Source organism: Elaeis guineensis, chromosome 9 (genome assembly GCF_000442705.2).
Source record: "Elaeis guineensis isolate ETL-2024a chromosome 9, EG11, whole genome shotgun sequence".
In the NCBI taxonomy this organism is placed as follows: domain Eukaryota; kingdom Viridiplantae; phylum Streptophyta; class Magnoliopsida; order Arecales; family Arecaceae; genus Elaeis; species Elaeis guineensis.
The window spans coordinates 89714054-89737869 of record NC_026001.2 but is presented as its reverse complement, the minus strand read 5'-3'; the positions used below and the strand labels follow the sequence as shown (position 1 = coordinate 89737869).

General features: G+C 39.0%; 1 protein-coding gene across 2 annotated transcripts in view; it reads right to left on the bottom strand.

Moving 5' to 3' along the window:
* The window catches only part of LOC105042124 (ubiquitin-like modifier-activating enzyme 5), a 41084-nt gene extending 17981 nt beyond the window's left edge, over positions 1 to 23103 (bottom strand). The window contains exons 1-9 of one of the 2 annotated variants that reach the window (XM_073243306.1): positions 22871 to 23103; positions 22358 to 22426; positions 22141 to 22254; positions 20620 to 20748; positions 20259 to 20327; positions 16106 to 16258; positions 15840 to 15876; positions 4606 to 4688; positions 984 to 1058 (exon numbers count right to left, since the gene is read on the bottom strand). In XM_073243306.1, coding sequence (XP_073099407.1) covers positions 984 to 1058; positions 4606 to 4688; positions 15840 to 15876; positions 16106 to 16258; positions 20259 to 20327; positions 20620 to 20748; positions 22141 to 22254; positions 22358 to 22426; positions 22871 to 22960 — 819 coding nt within the window. In that variant the 5' untranslated portion in view covers positions 22961 to 23103. The remainder of the gene's footprint in view (positions 1 to 983; positions 1059 to 4605; positions 4689 to 15839; positions 15877 to 16105; positions 16259 to 20258; positions 20328 to 20619; positions 20749 to 22140; positions 22255 to 22357; positions 22427 to 22870) is intronic. The other variant, XM_073243307.1, reaches the window with a different exon arrangement.
* Between the last annotated feature and the right edge of the window lie 713 nt (positions 23104 to 23816).

The window sequence follows — 23816 nt, the reverse complement described above, 5'->3', positions numbered from 1 at the left end:
CACGTACCAATGAAAAATCCCATATTGGGAGGCACCCTAACTTCCTGTCAAATTACTAAGAATTAAACAGCTCTGAATTAAGTGCAACTAAAAGCAACACATGTTACCCTCGACAAAAATCTTTTGTAACTCAAGGGAGAAAGTATTTTCACGGTGGTGAATGCATTAAGATCCATAAAGGGAAAAGCTAAATATTATACATTATTGGCCACGAGGCCCATAACCCATCAGGTAACACATTCAATTCAATGCATTTCACATGAAACACAACTATGCACAACCTAGTAAAGGTAAATCTCCTATCTTTCAAGTTTTGCATGAACAGCATTGCGTAGGATTTGACACCAATCGTTATAGGACCATGCTCTCAAACATTAGTGGGTTATATGTGGATCCATAAAGCTGATCCTATGTGGATGGCACAAGGCTTGTTAGTTGAGGTAACTCGAATATCCAATGAAATCCATAGAGAATCACAAACTATTCTGAAGGGCTGTAGGTAAATTGGTTACATAAACAATCCAACACATGGACTTACAGCTGACGTCACCCCCACATGTAAAGCATGTGCGAAGTAATTGGATACAAGACATATACCATATAACCATATATACATAAATATACAACAGTTTCTCTAATTAATACACCTTACTGTTTACTAACCTAAGCATGAATATACAAGACATATACCATATAACCATATATACATAAATATACAACAGTTTCTCTAATTAATACACCTTACTGTTTATTACCCTAAGCATGAATATACAATGTTTCCAATCATAAGTTGGATGAATAACATATATGACCATCACAACAACTTCTAAGAATATCGTAATTTTGATGGACAGATATTTCAAAAAAGATTAATAATTGTTTCTTGAAATGAAAATGAGCCTACAACACCTTGACTATTATTTGTTTTGGCTAATAAAAGTGAAACAGAGGAGACAAGTAAGAAGGAGATAGAATCTCCTTACCATGGTTGTTGGCAAAGATGCAGCACACACACCTTCTCGCTTGAGCGTACGTTCATCCACTCCAGATGCTACAACCTATAACATATTAGAACTTTATCAACGGTTTTGTACAGTCAAAACATGCAAAATAATGGCAAAAACAACAGTTTAATGTTCACTAGATCATCATCAGAGCATAGGGAGAGATGCCTCTTATATCAATAACACATCACATTAAATTTTAGTTCATTAATGTTTCTACAACATCAAATAGCGCAGCGCACATAAAAGGACCAACATATTAATTATGTAACCAAGATCATGGTGATGTTGCTAAAACTGAAAGGATAAAAGATTTTTTTTTTTTTGGTAAAAACACTGAAACAATAAAAGATTGCCGGTGTAAGGAGAGCCTTTAAACAATATCCTAGGTAAACCATTTCAATTGAAAATTAACATCCCCATCCACATTCTAGCATCTAAAATTTTGCCATTTTATTATAATCTCTGTGAAGAAAGAAAATGTTGTGCATTTGCTCACTATCACTCGCTATGCACTGACATTTACCTTCCTAAAAATCAAAGATTTTGCCCATACAATCTTCAAGCATTTCCTGAGAGCATTAGCTTCTAAGCAGTAATAATTGTCACTACAAATACAACTGGTTAATGCAACTAAAAGAACTCCTTAGCCATTGTAGTTCCAACAGGAAAATGGGACTGAGACTCCATGCAGGATATCAATCCTATATTGGACCAGGATGTCCCACCAATCCAGCAAAAACCTGTCAGAGCAAGGCAGGTACAAGGCTCGGTTTGATCAAATAGCAAGAGTGACCTGACCAGGTAGCCTAATTCCATGAAGAAAAGGAGAGAGTAGTTGGTGGCCACACTCTCCTTCCTTTCGCGTTAGTCATGGGGTTAACACAGCTGGAGACTGAGAAAGAGAGAGGGAGAGGGAAAGAACAAGAAAGGATTTAATGTTCACTTATCCCTGTTGGTTACTTTTTAAAAATGTTATTGACATCACAGTTCTCAGAACCATTATTGGCACCATAACCCCCCAATCTGTCTCAAAAACCGCTTAAACATGGGGAAAAATTCATAAAAATTCAAAAAAAAAAAAAAGAAACATTAATAAATTTTTTAAAAAAAGTTCCTGGTACTAGATGTAGGGGTGACAGCAGGTCAGGTTTGGGTTGAGTTTGGCATATCCATAACCAAACTTTGGGTATTAGGTTGGGATTCGAGGAGAAATCAGATTTTCAATAAGTGTTTTGCTAGTCATTTGAATTATTTTACTAGATTATTTAATGCACCCAAAATTCCTCAAGAACTATGAATCATGAAAAAAGATGATACTAAAAAATCATTGACAAAGAATCGGAAGGTAGATATCATTCCACCTATTACTTTTTGTTCATTAATGAAATCAAAAGATAACAGAAAATTGTAACAAACAAAAACCAAGACAAATGTTAAGTCATAATGCATATACGGTAGAAAAATAATTTTTTTGCAATATTATTAACCATAGCCACATATGAAACATCCATGAACCTTTACATAAACCTATCAATCGAAAATATATCTAAGGATTTCAAGTACCTAATATCATGCTTTTCGTACCAACATATGATGAAGATGTGTGTATCTTTATGCATGTATGCTTATATACAGGTCTGGTTTTGGGTTATCAGGGACGGATCTCCCCATATCCAAACTCTATCCAATAGCTTACTGGGCCCAGTTACTCAAAGTCTCAAACCTTACATTTTGGGTCAGGTTAGCAGGTTATTGGCCTCCATTGAGACCTCTTACTGGATGGTCATTGGCATCATATCATCCCAATAAAATACTGATACACGTATAGTACCAGTATCTTAAACATTGCTGACTAGTCTTGCCTCAATCAACCAAAAAATACCATATCTCACCTCAGTTCATCATCCAAAATAAGGCTATCAAGTGCCATGACTCATGAGCCTTCTTTTTCCTCACTAATGGGATTACCTCTCCTTTACTCTGCATGTGCATCTTCTAACAGTGACAACTGAAATCTTTGCACCTCTTTTTAGCATGTACCTCTGCTGCCACAAACATGAGATGCACTTGCACTAACAAAATCAATTCCTCCCCATGGTATTGCGAAGTTTATATGCATGTAAATTCGATATTGTTACTTTCTGATGGCTAAAGCAGAAATAACTGTTTCCCCATACCATCAGCTACTAAAGAACAAATGTGTTTTAGCCATATGCAGCTACATCCAGCACCTCTTTGAAAAAAGGTTGTGGCTCAATCAATGTTACAAGATAAAAGATGAAGAGTTTCATCATGTGAATAAGCCATTTATAACACTCCAACATAAGACACAATAACAAAAGTTAACAAGCACAATCAGTGTAACTATTGTTTCCCTTTTCTTATTAGCATGGCCTCTTTAGGCATCTGCAGAGGAGCTAATCAAATGTTTAAGGCTTAAATTACAGAGATTCAACATTTCACTTGGACAGAACAACATGGATCAACAAAGACACTTGCACCCACAAAACTAGAGACCTAAGTACAAAAACCAAAATCTAAAAAGCAGATGTCAAGTATCATCATTCTTGCACTTATAATAGACAAGTAATTTCTCCTAATGTGTTCCTCAAGGTTGCCCCATAAGCAACTTCAGACTAATCCTCATTGATACACTATTGTACAATTACGCTGCAAGTATTGTCAACTTCCATTCCACGAATGGTTAACACCAAACCCAATGAACAAGAACCATGTATTATAAGAAACCATAATCTTAAATCCCAAAGAACGATTGCTAACTTGCCAAATTTGTTCTTGTCTCATGCACAGGCATGTCTTCAGTTTGTAAATTGCTTCCAATTCTGTATGTTTATGTGCATGCATGCACCATTACATATAAGGATAAAAAGCAAATCAAATGCTTAACAAAGTCAGTAATTCCCATAAGTGATACCATCAGAATAACATTCTCGAAATTCAAACTACCAGGTCACCAACTGTAGTCACAGTGTATCAAAGCAGATAACTTATTCATTATTTAATGACAAAAAACCCTTAAGATAATATGAGTCAAAGAAAAATATCTTTTTCAAAATTTAATGACAAAAGACCTTACAATTTGCTAGTTGCAATAGAAAGCAAGGCCCTCGTACAAAGTGGTAAATTATGTACAGCTAATTTACTCGAAAAAAAGTTCGTAAGGCATAGAGTTGCAGACAAACCAAACAGAGTACCTGGCTGCTTGGGCTCAGCTTGAAAACTAAATGAGCTGCTTGAGCTTGGCTTGAACTAAAGCCAACCTCAACATAACCTGTTCAGACTCAGCTCAGCTAACCCTTGAGCCAAGCTTCGGTTGAACTGAGCAGAGCATATCTGAACAAAACACATGTTCAGACTTGGCTCATTTGGAGCAGAGCTGAGCTCAAACAAGCTCTTAATGAGCCGAGCCCAAGCTGCTCATGACCAGTTCAGTTTGTTTGCATCCCTAATATGGTATAACATCACAACTTATGAACCGAATACAACATTTACTGGAAATCTGGGAAGAAAGTATTCATGTACACATTGTAATTCTGCTGCATGGTTCTTGAACTCAGATAAAGGCATATTAACTTACCAAAGGAGGGGCACATGCAAAACAAGCAGTTTCCCCAGGAACCAGCAGTTGTATATGACCTGAAACAGCATCTTCAGATACACCTGCCATTTAAAATCTTAAAGTTTTAGTTCATTCCTTCCGCACAATGAAGCTGATATGTCATAGGCAAATCTACCCAGTGCTTTATATTCAGCATCATGGAATTTGAGCTTTTCAAGTTAAACAGAGGCAGATAAATAGAACAAGAAATGATTTAATGCCCACATTCGAAAACAGCAGTGAGTTGAACTTTCTTTCAACTAATCTAAAAAGCTTAATTTTTTTTTAAAAAAAAGGTATAGAGAAGTACTTTCTGAAGTATAGATTTTCCATTCTTCCAATACAAGATGGTTGCAAAGAAAAAGATATTACTATGACATACATATAACTCAAGAAAATAAAAGGCTGGAGCTATCAACTTCTCAGTATACAAATCTGGGGACTCTTCTTCTGTCTTAAGGCAAGTTATAGAAGCTTTTGCATTTGCTTTAAGTCAATGGTGCAGTAAGAAAAAGGACTATGCCAAGGTTTGCCCCCAAATGAAAGCAGTGGGCACTCTTATACATGCCAAGACAAAAACTAGAAGACCCATATTGAACTAGAAGCAATGGACTGAGAAACCCCAAATGTCACTCTCTCTAGATACCTTGTTGGATGATCTTATTTGATGAAGCATGGGATGGAGTGGACTGCGGAGCAATGGCAGGTAGAAGAAGCAATACAATGTAGAATTGAACAAAGAAGCAAGGCAAAATATAAGTTGAATGGAACAAGTGGAAGATTCCATTGCAGCCATAACAAGACATTATCCATAAATGTTACATAATATACTTAAGTGCATATTACCTTATTCTACATGTAATGCATGCCTATTGTAGCGAGCATACCATTTGTGTGTAGCAGATGTATTGTATAATCTTCCTCGTGAGCAGAAAAACAAATTTCTGTAAAAACTTATTCTCTTTGCCACATAACATCAAAGTTTGTTCAGGTATTCATGAGAAAGCAAGAATCAACCATGAAGGTTTGAAGCATCCAATACTCCTTCACCTGCTGATTGCATTTTATCATCAGACTGCCTTTTCACTGAACACTGGATCATTGGCTACAAATAAGTTTGTCAGATTGCAGTAGAACCTCAGGGCTCTGAAGCTGTTGTTAGGGTGATGTGAGAAGGTAACCAAGGTTCAAAAAGCTGATGATTTAACCCATATCAGTGAAAAGTCGGTATGGTATACACCGAACCAAGGATCAAACCAATGAAAGGAACCATTGGGTACACATCGATGCACCTCTAACATTGATGCAGCCTTTTTTGGCCTTTAAATTCTGGTTTTAAGTTTCTTATGGCATTTTATTGTCTAAATGCTAAGTGTGAGTATCAAGTATTGTACCCATGGTTTGATGCGCATGTTGAAGATGGAAATATGCATATTTAGCACATATATAATATATCATACACTATATAAATTATAAATAGCATGTCCTAAAGCTCTCATTTTATTCAAGTTCTTCTCAACATCACCCATTGGATTGTTTTAAAGACTGGACCAAAGGGTGCTGAGTATACTGCAAATTCTTCAAAGTACAACACCACATTATCTATTTGGACCAGCAAGCAAATTAATTCCCTGCAGTTGAGGCACCATGTACCGTAAACTTAATCATACAGGATAACTGTCTGTTGAACTATCAAATTATCTAACATAGAAATATAGGATAACTCAACATCATGCTGTTGCATCTGGTTTTAAACCAAGAAGATATCCTTCAATCAATAATTGGTGGAGCTTAATTGCAACAACTGCTAAGATAGATTTGGGGAACCCTTGGTGTCCTTTAACTCATCAACAAGTCAGACTTTGGCCAATTGCCACAGTGCCAGTTCAATCAATGATTGGCGGAGCTTAATTGCAACAACTGTTAAGATAGATTTGGGGAACCCTTGGTGTCCTTTAACTCATCAACAAGTCAAACTTTGGCCAATAGACACTGTGCCACCCAATGAATTTGAATGTTGGCAAAAATAGAATGTAAGTAATTTTTGATTTAAGGTTAATGGTTGAACTCGATCTATAATTTTTTGGCACATGTGAGCCAAAGGCTTAGAATACACTACAAATGACTTCTAAAGTGCAATCCCTGTATTCCTTCACTACAAAGGGAGTCTTCATGTCCACAATCTCTACTGTATATTCTCCTTCACAAGTTAGTCACCAGTCCATTGACTTCTCAATTCAGCAAAGCTGTGAAATGAAAAATCTAATCTAGCATGCTAGAATGCTTTCTAAATGCAATGTGTTGATCCCTATAAATCTGTTTCATATATTTCTGGTATGTATTTTGACCTTATTGATCTCAGATTTTCATGTAATACAGAGCATAAATGTCAAGTTCATATTTAATTTCTCACTGCAAGGCTTCTACCCAAGGGTATCATTTTATTCAAAATAAATAAATAGGTAAAATTTACTACACACTCACCAACTATTCCCAGCCAGACTATATTTTCAAGTTATCTTAGAAGTGGCTGTAACAATGGATTCATATGGCAATATTGATACTATATAATCAAAGAATTGAATCTATGGCTAACAAAAACCAGCTGAAGCTTGGTGAATAATTTGATTCGATATTCCCGTTTACAATGTCAAATAAATACCACCACAAACTACCAAAGAAAAACATCATTATGGATTATGAATCTCTTAAAGCTATATAGTGCTTTCTAGGTAAGCTCACCCAAAAAAAAAAAAAAAAATCCAGGGGAATGGAGAATAGAAGGATGTAACAATAAATTAGATGATACATCTCTGTAATGTACTAATAACAAAACTCATCTCCCAGTTTGACTTGACATAAATCACAGGTCCTTATAAATGTGGAATAAAAAGTATCCATCCAAATAAAAGTGTATGAAGGGTAGAACTGCCAGCAGACATGGACATGAGACCACAGAAGCTAGAAGAATGATCTCCACCATTCCACCACCATGGCTGGTGCCATAGGGCCGATTCTTGCACCAAAACCTTTCGCAAGAACTTCAGCCTTGTGCAGCATTAGACAACCCATCCAGTCAGCCTCCTCACAATCCCCACCCCAAGGATTGCAACACCAAGCCAAACAAAGGCAAACACTCAAGCACATAAAGAAAATCACACACATCTCTTTTATTGCAATTCCCACATAATCTGGATACAAGAGATCCATCCAAAGTCTCTGAATCTCACTAAGGAGACTCCCATGGCTTGCTACAAATAGCCAACAAGCATGGATGTAAATAAAGGCGGTGGACAACTCCTCTAACTGCTAGGAACTTCCCAAAACCACTGCCAACCACTATCAACTGCTCCAGGAAGTTTGAACAACTGCTCTAAGAAGTTTGGAACTGCTGGAAACCATCCAACACCTGGACTCGAGTCCCCTTGCACATGGCTGTGCGTCCAATTGCATGAGTCCCGCATCCCACAGTGCATCTGGCCACAAGTTCCATAGCACATGGCTGCGCTTCTCACCGTGCATGCCCGCACGTCCTACTACGTGCCTAGTGGTGCATCCTGCAGTGCACGCTCACGCATCTCACTATTGATGCCAGTGCATCCCACTGCACACTTGTCTGTGCATCCTGCAACGCATGCCCGCATGTCCCACTACTGGCGCCGACTGCGCGCCTGTCCGTGTGTCCCGCAACGCATGGCCACACATCCCACTGTGCAGGGTCGCATGTCCCACTATGCACATCTTCCAGAGTTGTACATACGCCCAATTCAGCACACGCCTACTTGTACCGATCCTTTGCACATGCCTTTGCCCATGTTCATGCATGCTCATCTCGTCTGGCCATTCGAACACCGGATCAACCGATGGTGCCTTGTTGTGGTGAAGCCCCAACCACGCTCCTGCCCATCCAAGGTTGGCATGACAAAGGCACTAGTCCATGCCAGCCCATGTAAGCCACTAGCGAGGGTCTAACAAACCACCCCCACCCGAAGAGCCCAACATCCTCAGAGGGAGGTGTAACAAGTACTCTTGGATCTTCTCTCCAAAAGCTACAATACTGTCTCCTTCTCTCAACTAGCCTCGCTTTTTGATTCTCTTTTCCATTGAACCAAATATTCAATTCTTCAATTCTTTTTGCTTTGTCTCAATATGCGGTGGTCCAATATCTTTTCCACCTTCTTATCAAATTACTGCCTCACAGTTGGTGGGGCACGCCGCACTTGCTTTCTTGAAGGACCTGCATCTTCGTAATAATGTTTTAAGAAACTAACATAAAAAGTTGGATGTATCTTCACTCTCCGGCAATTGCAATCGATATGCCACATTCCCCACCTTCTTCACCACTTCAAAAGGGCCATCATACCTTGGGATTAGGCCTTGATGGACTCTTTTACTGCTGATTTTTTTCTATATTTGCGGAGTCAGTTTTAGCATGACTTTGTCTCTCACATTGAATTCCAAGGGCCTGCGACCTTTGTCTGCATACTTCATCATCCTCTTTGTTGCCTCGTGGAGGCTGTCTTGCACCTCCTCCAGCATCTCTTGCTGGTTTCTAGCAAACCGATATGCTCCTGGACAGATTCCTCCTCTTTTCTATAAGACAACTTCTTGGGGAGTGAGAGATTGTCGTCCAGTAGCCAATTCAAATGGACCAAATCTGATCGCAAAAGATTGATGAAGATTGTAGCAGGATTGGACCATGTCCAACAACTTCAGCCAATTCCATTGGTTGGTTGTAACATAGTGCCTGAGATACTCCTCTAGCAATACATTCATTCTTTCGATCTAACTGTCCGTCTGTAGGTGATTAGCTATGAAAAACTTCAGCTCAAATCCCACTGTTAAAAGAGATATGTCTAGAACCTTCCAGTGAACCGAGCATCCCGATCACTAATGATATCTGAAGGCAAACCGAAATATTTCACCATATTTCGAACAAATCAGCAGCCGTCTCCATCGGATATGCTTTCAAGGTTGGGACAAAAACAGCATACTTGGAGAAGCGATCGACCACCATCATGACGGACGACAATTCATCAACCTTTGGGAAGCCACTGATAAAGTCTATGAAAACTGAAATCCATGACTTCTCTACAATGGACAAGGGTTGCAGCAAGCCCGCTTCTTTTCGCCTCTCCACTTTGTCTTGTTGGCACACCAAGCAAGACCTAACATAGGCCTCGATGTCGTCCTCCATCTTCAGCCATATACATGTTCAGGACAAGAGAGCCATCATGCGCTCTCTTCCTAGATGACCAATCCATTGGGAGTCATAAGACTCCCTCATAAGCTACCTTCTAAGTCCCCAGCCATCAGGAACATATGATCTGCTGTCTTTTGCCATTAGCAGACTATATTTAATTCGATATCACCAGGCCACACCATCCCAGACTTGTTAAAGCAACTCTTGGTACCCATGGTCCATCTAGGCAGCATATCAAAATTTGTCAGTGAAGTCGGCTTCAACACTGAAAATGGCAACAACAATCTTCATAACGTCTTTCTGACTTAAGACATTAGCAACTTGATTATGCCTAGCAGGTTTATGCTCCCACTTAAAATCATACTCGGCCAAATATTCCTGCCAACATGTCTGTCTAGATGAAAGCTTTTTTTGTATTAGGAAGAAAGTGTTAGCAACATTATTCTTCACTACAAACCTAGCACCCAATAAATAAACTCGCCGAGTCCATAGGCAATGCACCACCGCCAGCATCTCTTTTTCATAGACAAAATACTTATGTTCTATGTTCAACTTCTAACTTTCAAAAGCAACCAGATGTCCTTGCACCAACATGCCTCCAACGGCCTTGTCGAAAGCATCGGTATGCACCTCGAATGGCTTTTCGAAATCAGACGACTTCAGCACTAATTTTGAAGAAACAGAAACCTCTAGTCCCTCGAAGGCTTCTTGGCACGCTTCCGTCCATCTCCAAGGTAGATTCTTCTTCAAAAAATCTATCAAAGGAGCGATTTTCTTGGGGTAGCCAGCTACAAACTTGTGATAGTAGTTGGCTAACCCTAGAAAGCTCCTCAATTCAGCCACTTTCGTCAGTGCAGTCCACTCCAAGATAGCCTGCACCTTCCTTTGGTCCATTTTCACCATGCCATTGCCCACCACATGCCCCAAGAACTTAATTTCCTTGAGGCAAAACTCACACTTCTCTCTTTTACATGTAAAGAGTGTTCCCTCAACCGAGTAAGCACAAGCTTAAGGTACTTTAAATATTCCCTAAATGAACCACTATATATGACTATATCATCCAAGTAAACAACTACAAATTGATCGATATAGTCATAAAATACATCATTCATCAAGTTACAGAAAGTGGTAGGTGCATTTATTAAGCTGAATGGCATAACTAGAAATTCAAACAAACCATACCTTATGACCATAGTAGTCTTTGGTTCGTCCCTCTTTGCAATTCTAACTTGCCAATATCCCAATCACAGGTCCAACTTGATGAAGTATTTAGCTTTGGACAGTCGATCGAACAAGTCTGAAATCAAGGACACTGGGGACTTATTTTTGATAGTGACTTTTTATTTAGGCCTCTGTAGTCCACACATAGCTTGAGAGAACCATCCTTCTTCTGGAATAACACCAGACCACCGAATAGGGCCTTGGATGGATGAATCTTTCCCGACTCTAGCAGTTCTCCCAACTGTTTTTTCAATTCCGCAAACTCTTTCGACAACATTCTGTAGGGAGCTTTGGCAGGAGGCCTTGTGCCAAACACAAGTTCAATCTTTGGCAAGAGGCTTTGGCGATGGCAACCCTTTGGCAACTGCAGAGGCACAACATCCTTGAATTCATGCAGAATGATGCCACCTCCATTGGTACCTCTGTTGTCTCCTCCAAGCCCAACTCGATGAGAATATTAAGGTAAGTCATTTGGCCCTTCTTCCAACCACGGGCCAACTGCATAGCAGAGACCATCTCCGTCTTAGGTTCACGAACTTTAGCATCAGTAAGGACGCTGTGCCCTACGACGAAGCAAGACTTCTCCTCATTGCCGATCAGCAAGCCAAACAAATATGACAATATAGCCACTTTGGCAGCAACAAAGAAGTCGTTGCCAACAATCATGTCGGAGTCGTCCAATGGAACCACCATCAGATCCATCTTGCCGTCCCATCTGCAAACGACTACTTGGATGCCAAAGGCAATACCCTGCACAACCTGTGCTTGAGAATAGACTGTCTTGATCCGGCTTAGATTTTTTGCCACACTCAACTCAATGTGTTCACCATCTTTTCAGCCATGAAACTGTGAGTGGCACTTGTGTCCATCGCTGAAATCTGAGGCCCGTTGACTTCCATAGGCACAAACATTAGTTTGGGATGAACTTTGGCTTTCACCGCATGAATTGCACTAAGTAATTGTAGTGGTGCAACTTTTTGTAGACCATCTAAATCGGATCCACCATCTTTGCCATCCTCCACCATAATTGCATTAAGCTTACTTCTATTGGGACAATTCCTAGTCAAATAAGACCCATTGCAAATATAACAACCAGAATGAGGGTTACCTCTATCTTTCTTTAAATAAGAAGCTTCTAGTTTGGCCTTCCCTTTGTTCGCATCTTTAATCCTTTTGTTGCCGACATCTTTGTATTTGTTTCTCTTCTTTTGGTTCTTCTCTATAGGTCGGATCTTGCCTGAAGAAGAACCATTGCCGGGCTTAGTGATCCGGAGATCCATCAATCCATCAGCGACAACCAATGCGGTAGGCAAATCTTTGACATCTTGCCATCGTAACTCCAATTGCACCTACAATTGGAGACCAAACAGAAAATTGAACCTATCTACCTCCGACATATCCTTGATGTCCGACGTGAGGGAACTAAATTCTTTGACATATTCCCTCACTGATCCGGTCTGCCTCAATCTTTTCAAAGAGTCCCTTGCAACCTAGGCCGTGTTGCAAGGAAGGAATTGCTCCTTCAACTCCTGTTTCAACACCTCCCATGTCTCAATGGTGGCCTAGTAGCATCTTTAGTTCTAGTTCTCCACTAAAGTTTTGCATCCCCAACAAGATACATACTAATGATTGAGACCACCTCCTCTTTAGAAATCCGAGCGATCTTGAAGTATTGCTCCATATCCTATAGAAAATTTTTCAAATCTTTGGCACTCCGAGTACCACTGAATGGTTTTGGATCTAGAACTTTCATCTTGACAACTTCTCCATGCGAAGAGTTCTGCATCACAGATTTGATCAGCTTGATGTCAAACATCATTTTCTCCATCCGTTTTGTGCTGATTCATGGGAGTCTTGAAGCAAAGCCATCGTGGCCATCAGGCTCTCAACCCGTGCCCACAAGGTTTTGTCGGGATCAACTTGAGGCACCTAAATCATTGCCTTCAACCACACCATCCTTTCCCTTAGAGCCTCCATGTTGTTTCTAGCAGTAGGCATGAGCCTCACCCCTTCGCTCAAGCAAAATGAGATCGGAACTTTGATGGAAATCCACCAACAGAGCCCCCAATCAGGCTCTGATAGTAACTGTCATAGGGTCGATTCTTGCACCAAAATTTTTCTCAAGAATTTCAGCCTTATGCAGCATTGGACATCCCATCCAATCTGCCTCCACACAATCTCCGCCCCAAGGATTGCAACACCAAGCCAAACAAAAGCAAACACTTAAAACACAGAGAAAATCACATGCATCTCTTTTATTGCAATTCCCACATAATCTGGTTACAAGAGACCCAACCAAAGTCTCTGAATCGCACCAAGGAGACACTCCCATGGCTTGTTGCAAATGACCAGCGAGCATGGATATAAATAGAGATGGTGGACAACTCCCCCAACTGCTAGAAACTTCCCAAAATCACTGCCAACCACTATCAACTGCTCCAAGAAGTTTAGACAACTGCTCCAAGGAGTTTGGACCTACTGAAAACTGTCCAATAGTTGGACTCGAGTCCCATTACATGAGTCCCACATCCCATTGCATGAGTCCCGTCCCATAGCGTGTCTAGCCACGAGTCCCATTGCATGTGGCTGCACATCCCACCATCCACACCAGTGCATCTTACTGCATGCCTAGCTATGCATTCTGTAGCGCACACTCGCACATCCCACTGCTAGCGCCCATGCATCCTGCTATGCACCTGTCCATGCATCCCGCTATACGTGCGCCCATGCGTCCCACAGCTGGCACTCGCACATCCTACCGCGCACCTATCCGCATGTCCCAGGCACATGGCCACGCATCCCACCACATGGGGTTGCATGTCCCATTATGCACATCTTCCAAACTTATGCATACGCCCAATTTGGCACTCGTCTGCTTGTGTCGATCCTTTGCACACGCCTTTGCCCATATTCATGCATGCTCATCTCATCCGACCATCCAAGCACTGGATCAACTGATGGTGCCTTGTTGTGGCGGAGCCCCAACCACGCTCCTACTCATCCAAGGTTGGCACGATAAAAGCACTAGCCCATGCCAACCCATGTAAACCACCAATGAGAGTCTAGCAATAGGCCTCTACTGAGCCATTAAATAGAGAAGAAAATAGAGGAGAAAGCAAGCACAAAGAGAGAGAGGATCGAATTCACCAAAGTGTGTTGCCAAGCACCTCGAGCTTGCTGGATTCAAAATACAACCAGATTCCACCTCTGACAGTTAGATCCAAGCAACTAAGGTGGTGGCTAGCTGCTATCAATGCCAGCTGGATAGGGGGTGGCAACAGAGAAGCTGAGCCTTGATGGGGTTCAACAATGGAGGAGCCAAAGATGAGGCGAGACCATGATAGATGCAATAGAGGAGGAACCAAAGACAGAGATGGAAGCAAGGGTTTTTACGATGCCAAGCAAACTGTGTGGTTTGACCTTGGCTAATGTGTGGCATAGGGTGAACCGCGCAGTTTTAGAAGTGCTTGCTCAGTTCGCCCATTGTTTGACTAGAGTTGCCCCTAAATCAAGCAAGTCTAAACCGAGCTGTCCTCGGTTCCATTCAAACCATGCGGTTCGGTCCAATTCGCTCGATTTTTAATGCCTTGAACTAACATAGTTTCAAATTGCACATATATGATATATCCTTATCTCTCTTTCACTGTCAATGTATCTGAAAATTTGTTTTTCAATCACTATTACTTGTGACAGCCTATAGTTTTAAAAGCTTATCTAGATAGTTTTGCGGTTTAACAATTTTATCTTCATCCTTACAAGGCACAGGTCACTTTTTTGAGCCGACAGAACAAGCGGGTGTCCTATCTTACCCCAGTTAGGCACATAATGACCAAACTTAGATCTTATTTAGCTTAATTTCTTATCATGTGTATAATATTCCAACTTAATCTTCATCTATATGTACAATGCTTTTATGTTCATAGCACAGAACTATACTGTTGCCTGGTAGTCAAAATACAAGAAGGGACATCTAAATTGATGATCCACACTGTCCATCATGATCTACAATGTCCAGAAAGACTAAAATAAGATTTACGCACACATCAAGTGATTACCAAATGAATGATTTTTTTTGACAATAGAATAATAACTTTACTTTGATTTATTGGCTAATAACCATCCAGACCACTTGAGCACTGCTGTGCATATATGTTTCAAGATAACTAGGGTGTTATGGTTGAAGTGCATAACTAAACTAAATGACCTAGCATGACAACAGCCATTGGGCATCCAAGTTAGCCTAGAAGCATTGTCAGCCTCACATTTACACATCTTTAAACACAGAAATATGAACGTTCCTTATAAAAAGCCAACCCCAGAAAGATGGAACAACACTTGGAGTAACATTCCTTGTAAGATTTTACAAAACATTGTTTGAAAAAATATTTCCAGCACACAACAAACCAACCTTTATTTGGGTGACAAAACCTCAAAAATTCTAATGAAGTTGAGAGATTTTTACAACATAAAATTTGATCATAATAATCAATATTTCTACATCTGAACCCAGTTTGATTTTTGATGTCGCCTCCAACATCATGCTGGTTATATGGTGATAACTAGAAATGATAAATTAAATATTTCTAATCCAAAGTTACTGCTAGATTCTAAAACAAATATTTAGCTAAATGTAAGGGAGCTAATATTATCAGTATACCCTAAAATTACAGCTAATGGACACAGATTACAGTGATATAGCAGCCATCGTCTAAGGTCTCTACAAATAAATAGAAAATCACAGAAATATCATGATTGAATCGTCAAAAATAAATGAGGGCATGCGAGTTACCAGACTCCATCCATGTCTGACCCAGCTCATTGCATGCCTGAACAACAAAAGTAACAACTGTGTTAGAAACAGGACAAAAAGAAAATGAGTATGCACATGGTAAACCATAAGATAAGGGTATTAATGTATTATTAAAATCCAAAAATCTCCAAAAGATGACAGTCGCAAAACAATAAAATGGTTTTGTTGTCATTTGGTAAATAATCATCATTTTGTATTTCTTATTGAGCCTGCAGAAAACAAGGTCCCATAGAAAAGGTCATTACCTGGTTCACAGCCATACGAGCCTCATAATTATCAACACAGCTCAAAACAAGATCTACTCCAGTACTTCGGCCAGATTTGTGGGAGCCTTGAGCTTTAAGACTCTCCGTGAAGATTTCAAACCCTTTTACAGTTGTGATGTTTAATGAATAGCTCTAAGGACAAGAAAAGCATTAGTCACCATAAACATTTGTATATGAAGAAGACAAAAGGATACAGTAAATGAAGTTGACTTTAACCGACATTGAAGATCAAAATAGGTATTAGAATTTCCTTTTCTTTTTTTGCTCTAATTACCAGCAGTTAATAGGTTGAAAGAGAGCAACATTAACTAACCATTCATGAACACAGCTATAACTTGTGGTGATACATAAATTGGATATTATGAATTAAAATCTTTGGACTCTTCGCTTCGATCATTTACCCTATCATACATTTATTACAAAGTTAAATGGAGAAATAGATGCAAACACATATCATTGATCTAGCATGTGGTGGGAGAAGCACTAGTTTCTTTTGGGGTGTTGCTTGCATAACACATAGCTTTGGGAGACAACATTTTGTAAGACAACTTTGAATCCAAGGCAATGTTTCTTGATACATAATATTGAGCAATAACTAAGCATCAAGATAAATGAGAGGCTCACAATGATGAGAATGCAAATAGTCAATGCAGTTCTTCAGTTCTTGGACTACCTGAATAATTGGGCAGCCTATTAACCATACCACAAATGAGACTGCAAAACTTTAGAGGCTTCTAAAGATCTCCTATTTCAGCCTCTGTGAAACACATGCAAGGTTCAGGTGCTAAGCAACATCCTAAAAATTCATCTTCATGCAGTTCTTCACCCAGACATTAGAATTAGAATAAACAGTAGATGAACCAACACAAACGTCATCGAAAGGGTTACTCCACAGTCCATATCATATAGTTCAAAAGCTCCACATTCTCCATCAGTTGTAAAATGTAGGTGAACAGCCTTTCCACCTATATTGTCAGGGATATATACATATTCATTACATCATGATCCACATGAATGTTTGGCATCCACATATGAGTTACTATTTTCATGTTCAAGTTTGTATCACTGTACCAATCTAAGCCCTTTTTTTTTCCTATAATAGGTGGCAGTTACAAGTACGACTAATGAAATGCTAGGATATAGCAGCTGAAAGTCATGATAATGATTCTCATGTAGACTAGTCTACATTTCTCTAAATGATCTAATGATTGACTTAATGATAGTGATCTACCATTGTCTTTGTGATAAGAATGTTGAATTGATATGCTATGACTGGCGGGTGCTTGGAATTATGATAGTCGAACACTTCACAAAGTTGTGTTTATGACTTTAGTTTTATATAGAACTCCTCCTGCACTATACTATGACAGTAGAATGAGATTTGTTATGCCTATAATTCTATAATAAGACAACACAAGTTGAACTTGATAAATTCACTAATTTGCTTACTGATCAGTTGTATGCACCAATATAAAACAAAGGTGTACATACATATGCACTTGTACACAGAGGTGTACACACAAGCATGTACAAAGTTTTGTGGGAGGCCTCAGAAGTGATTTTGTATAGCATGGTGATGTCTTAAAGTGGTAGTAAATGGTAAATAAGATTTGGAACATGATGAACTCACCCTTGAGAATTTTAGGTTTATTGAGCATTACTTTTGCATATCCTAAATGAACTTTCAGTAAAAATCTTGCCTATAATAAATTCAAGAAACTAATGATAGGGTTAGGTTTATAGGGTATACCTCGTAATTTAGTACAGGTAGGTTTAAACGTATACTAGACCTCGTTGTTTCATTACTTCATTAAATAAACAGAAACATGAATAAAAATCCTTGTGGTGGCCAGACACTGCCTCATCTACACTTGCATTCTTTTCGCCCGCTGAACATCCATACTAGCATTGCTATGTGACACAAGGAATCATCCCAATTATTTCATGCAACCCAAATAATGTACATATCCAAGATGCCTACAGGTTCCTGACAAGCATGTAACTCCACTCCTTAGTTCACTATATAGCAAGGTTTTAAATACCATTGCCGAAATTCATGACATCTCCCTACCAAAATGGTTCTGTAATAGTATGGTATCAGTACCAACATTATGTGAAAAAAAAAAAAAGAAAAAACTGTTGGTACACATCAGTACTGTCGATATGGTACCATCAGCATGCACCGGTACAGACCAGCATGTCTGGTACGTCAGGTATGCAAGGTAACAGGATTTCAATGTCCCAACACCTGTACTGGTGCTGGTTTCATGTCGGAGAGTCAGGAAGAGTTTTCTTAAACAAAAATTTATCCCTTGATAGGCATAACTGGCAAGGTTGAAGTATTTTATAACCGATGCTGATGGTACAGAGCTAATTTCATCTGCTAGGTCCATAGAGGAAATGTTGATCATTATTTTAATTTTCTTAGACAATTATGTGTGCACAAATTTTTCATGCACTTGTTCAACATTTCTTAGATTTGTCTAGTTTTAACTTAATCATGGCCAAGATTCACGGACTCGGTATCGGAACCCGTGCCAGTTGCCGGTCGGTACGATACCATACCATATCATACCATATCAGACCGTACCGACAATAAAAAAATCAAAAAAAATCCCACCAATGACCAAAAAAGAGAAAAAGCCAAGCCGAACCCAAAAAAATCAAGCCAAACCGGTACCATACCAGACCAAACCGTCCGGTATCAGGCAGTTTGGGCCAATACCATACCAAACCGACCGATTCGGTCTGGTTTATGCCATTTTTCAAAAAACCGGCCTACATCGAATCGGTTCCCTGCCGATACGGTACGATACAGGAATTACCGACCAGTTCGCGCCACTACGGAATACCATGATCATGACAAAAAAAAAAACTACAAAGAAATGCCTAAGCAAACATATTTTCTAGAGGCATCAGTCCAACTTGAAGGAATCATGTCAGTATCAGTGAGTTGGATGTATTAGAAACTTCAGATATTTCTGTTTGCATGTTCTAAAGATGTTGAAGTGTCTGATTTTTCATAAGCAAGTCAGAAATCTTAAATAAATCCCACCAAAATGACATTGGAAGTGGACTTTTGACATTTCTAGAGCACAGTTAACAGTGGAGTTACACATTTATAAGTTTCACATAGTCTTCTAGCCAAGATTTGCTGTCTCGATACCGGACCCCGTACCAATAAAATCCTACTATAATATCAATACACGGTTCGGTAGGGCACGGCAGTGTCAGCCCGCTTCGAAATAATGTATCGATACAAGACCAATATGGCATGGTACACCCCATACTGGGCGGTATGGGGTGATACGGCATTCCATGCTTCTAGCCCTAGCTAATTTTGGAGTTACCTACAGAAACATGTATTTTATCAGAAGAACAATTAGTAGTAACCTTTTAGTTTCTTGGAGCATCTAAAACATGGCATACCATCCATCATGCTAATATTCTTATTCATTATTCTTGATGCTAATGTTCTTTAGTTATAATAACCTGCAGCATTTAAACAACCTTAAGTTTCAGAATTTACCCTTGTTGACCATCTTTCAAGGTATATGAAACCATTATTGTTTTCTAGCATTATGCTTTTCAACATAATCACCAAACAACTTAAAACTATGGAAATGTTTAAGATCAAGATAGGCATATGCTGATATGAATTATTAATTACTAGTAGGTTTCCAACAACAGAAGAAACAAGTTGTCAGTTAAACAGAAGATTAAACTATGCAGCATGCTAAAAACTAGTACCAATCTAATCAGATTTAGAATCTTTTTAATCCGTCCCATGTAGCTCTCTGCTTCATTGTTGCCAGTCAGAAACTCAAAATATATCTCAATCCTACCCTCATTGAAGACCATGCAACACTGTTGGCAAGTTGATAAGCATCTGACAGTTCTGGTTTGACTGAAAGTATTCCCATGTATAACTGAGTTATAACTCCTCGAACAGTAAGAATACATGCTTCATGACAACATAATGAAGAGATACTTCTTCATCTTCTTCATAATCTCTAAAAATTTAAAAAGCAAAAAAGGGTTTTTTTCTTGGTGGGGTTGGGGGGGGAGGCGCAAGCACGGAAATAGTGCACTAGAAGGTAAAGTAATAAATAGCCATTATGTAAAGACTTACTTCCAAAACAACATCTGGATTGATATCTGAAAGGGTCTGGACAGCAGCATCTGTCTTGGTCATGCCAACCTGTATGGGAGAAATTGTGTGTGAAGAGGCTCATCCCTTAAGGAATGAAAAAATTTAAACAACAGGGTATTCTTAAACTGCGACAGTGTGCAAAATGGATGATCACAAATCCATTTACCAGATATCCAGACAGACCAAAACAAAAGGGGAGGACAAAAACATAACCATAGTGCATGCCCACCCTCTACCACCCCCACCTACCTGCAAGCCCACCCAATCCAAAAGGGAAGAGAGAGAGAGAGAGAGAGAGAGAGAGAGAGAGAGAGAGAGATCTTAAGAAGAACCAGCATGCCTGGTCAGGACGGAAGAATAATCTGTTCATGTTAGCCAACTCCACTGTGTCATAGTCATACAATAATAAGCGACCAATTCCACATCTTGTGAGCATCTCTGCAGCAACACTGCCTACACCACCTATACCCTGTGGCAACAACAGAAAGTTGAGATGGAACCTAAAAATATATAATACTACCACGCTCTAGAATTTCACAAAAGAAAAGAAATTTTTGCTTTTTGATAAGAAGAACAGGTCAACAAACTAGCATATAGATATCTAACCTAATATTACAATATGTAACGATCTTGAGGAATGGTAATCATCTGCCTCCAAAATATCTTCCAAACACCGTCGTATCCCAAACTGGTACATTGTTGATACAGCACATTTTATCGCAGACTCTCGGTACCAGAGGCATACCAGGTATCAGTACCCTACCAATATAGTATGATACACCCAATACAGTCGGGTACTTAAAATAGTGCTTCATCCACTCTCAATCCTCCTTGCTACCTCATACCTCCTTGGCTTGATCATATATTTGCTTCCACTAATAGCTATAGTAATGAAGTTTCATCTTCTCATACTCCATAGATGTTGATAAGGGTAAAAATCTTATTAGCCAGCATTTAATTACTAATTTGTGTAGCTTCATAAGAAAAGCTAGTTGCCCTCTATATCTCATCTCTTACAATAGCACCCATACATCATTCGTGTAATAGCTCACAAAGTGAGTTAGACGTAACACTCTATCCTCTTAGACCTAGATGTTACACTTTCCTACCCACATGAAGTGATATTCAGCTTGCTAGTAATTTGATTTTCCATGAACAGACAAATCACAGTAAAGGTATTTTATTTTTTCATCATTCATGATATAAAATTTGCATGCTTATCTCTGGTTTATACACCATGATATTTATCTGCTAAATCCCCCACTATTCTGCACTTCCAGTCTAGATCACCTCACGTGTGCAATATGCTCAAGCCTAGAGTTCTTGTGACTCAACATGATTTTCTAGGGTATGAGAGGTGGGTCTCCCTTACATGTATATTTTGGCCATTTCCCTCAAAGGTACATTACATCCACCACATGATTTCAGGGCAAGAGCTATTTTTTGGGTTTCAAGACTTGTTAGTGATGCAATCTCAGTTTGCTCAGGTGCATAGAATGTGCTGTTATAGCACTTTACTCATATCTTAATAATACTATCATTCTTGCTTAATATGTTGTGTAACATGAGATTTGATTCATTAACAACCCCATAACTTTATCAGCAATGGTTCTCACTTCCCACGAAACAAGAACAATTCTTAAAGCAGGTTGTGAGGTCAAATTTTCCAATCGTTGACATAATTTTGAATTAGATAAAGATTGTTCTAGGGACATCTATATTTGATTATTTTATATCTTATTCATGATGCATACTTAAAAATCATTGTCGATCTTGGTCCATGCCAGAATCAAATTTCATAACAAGCTAATGTGATTTAAAAGCTTGTGAGAATTAAGGAAGAGATGAGACAGATACACACGACTATTGCAACTGAGAATTCTCGTATCCTTTCATAGTTCTCCACAATGCCCATGCGCTGAAGGGCCATCAGCCTACTATATGGGTTGCTGTCCACCACCTCGGCACTCATATCCTGCAAACCACACTCCACGCATCATAAAACTACGACAAACCAAAATTAGCAGCAATTAACATACGAGCGTCGACAAAAAAACAGTTTCTGTAAGAAAAAGGACCTTGACTTTGGAGCGGCGCGAGGCCCCAGACTTTGTAAGATTCATGATTCTAACTACTCTCTGTTGCATCTTCAGCAAACAACACCAGAACCAAAGTTAAATGGATAATTCAGCAATAAGCACAAAATTGAGGAGTCTTCAATCAGAATTTTAAACATAAAATTCTGGAATCGAAAGATGAAAATAAGAGGAAACATTAGACACCGAAGGAGAACGGCATCGTTTAACAATTCAAGGAACAACGTGGTGTAACAAAGAAATTAACAGGAATTAAGAAAAAATAAAAAACAACAAGAGAACTCTGGAATGGCCGGCAAGTTAGAAGATCCGGCCCATAAGAGAAACAGATCAATCGATACTTCTCCAACTATATATATAAACCCTAATATATCATGAGCGATGAAATCAGATCGCAAACTATTGGGACAAATGATTCAGTGAAACGGAAGATATCGATCTATGAATCAAAGAGGAAATATAAACAAGCAAAACAAAGAACAAGTGGGTGGAGACCTCGTCGATCGAATCGAGGGCTTTGGCATCTGATGGAGATCGCTTGAGCGATTCGATGTCTTGGAGCAGTGATTTGAGCTCTTCCTCCATTGGCGCCGCCTCTCGCCTCCCTTGGCTCTCCCGGAGATCTCGATTCCCAAATCCTCCGCTTCTGCTTCCCCTCCGGAGTAGTCTCTCTCTTTCTTTCTTTCTCCTTCGAGAGGTTGCCGTGTATTTCCTTCAGCGTTGCCGGGGATACAGTGGGCGATTCGCTCAGATTGATGACCGAATCGAATCGTCCGTGCGGAAAGTAACTCGGACGGGCTAACTCAACAAAAAATAATATATAAAATTAAATTAAATACATTATATTTTAAAATATTTTAAGATTGCATTTGTGCATTCCCGGATAGTAAAAATTTAAATTATTTAATAATTTAAATTATCTATAGATTGCCAATAATATTGATTATCAATTTATCTGATGGTTTGATTTTGTGAAACAGATTCAAATTCGAGCATGATTCAAATATCAATTCTGTAATTAAAATACATCCACAAAAATCTATCAAAAATAGATTTAAATCCATTATAATAAGGTTGTAAATCAGAACAAAAAAATTTGCATAAAAATTTTTGCTAAAACAGATTTTTAACGGACTATTTTTAAGGACTATTTTTTATCTGATAATCTAGTCAAAATCAAATAAAAAAAATATAAAAAATATCAAATTAAAATAAGATTTAATCACATCAAAATTTTGATTCAAAATCAGATCAAAAAACTCAAAAAAAATTAGAAATTCAACTATGCAATCACGACATGAGAACCTGCTCTGATACCAATTGAAGAAAATATGCAATCCGCATCGCACGGCTAGGAGCGAAAAATTGAATAGATTAGAAATTAAAAAAAATTATAATATTTATGAAAATATATCTTGATACGTAGTGGAAAGAAGATCAA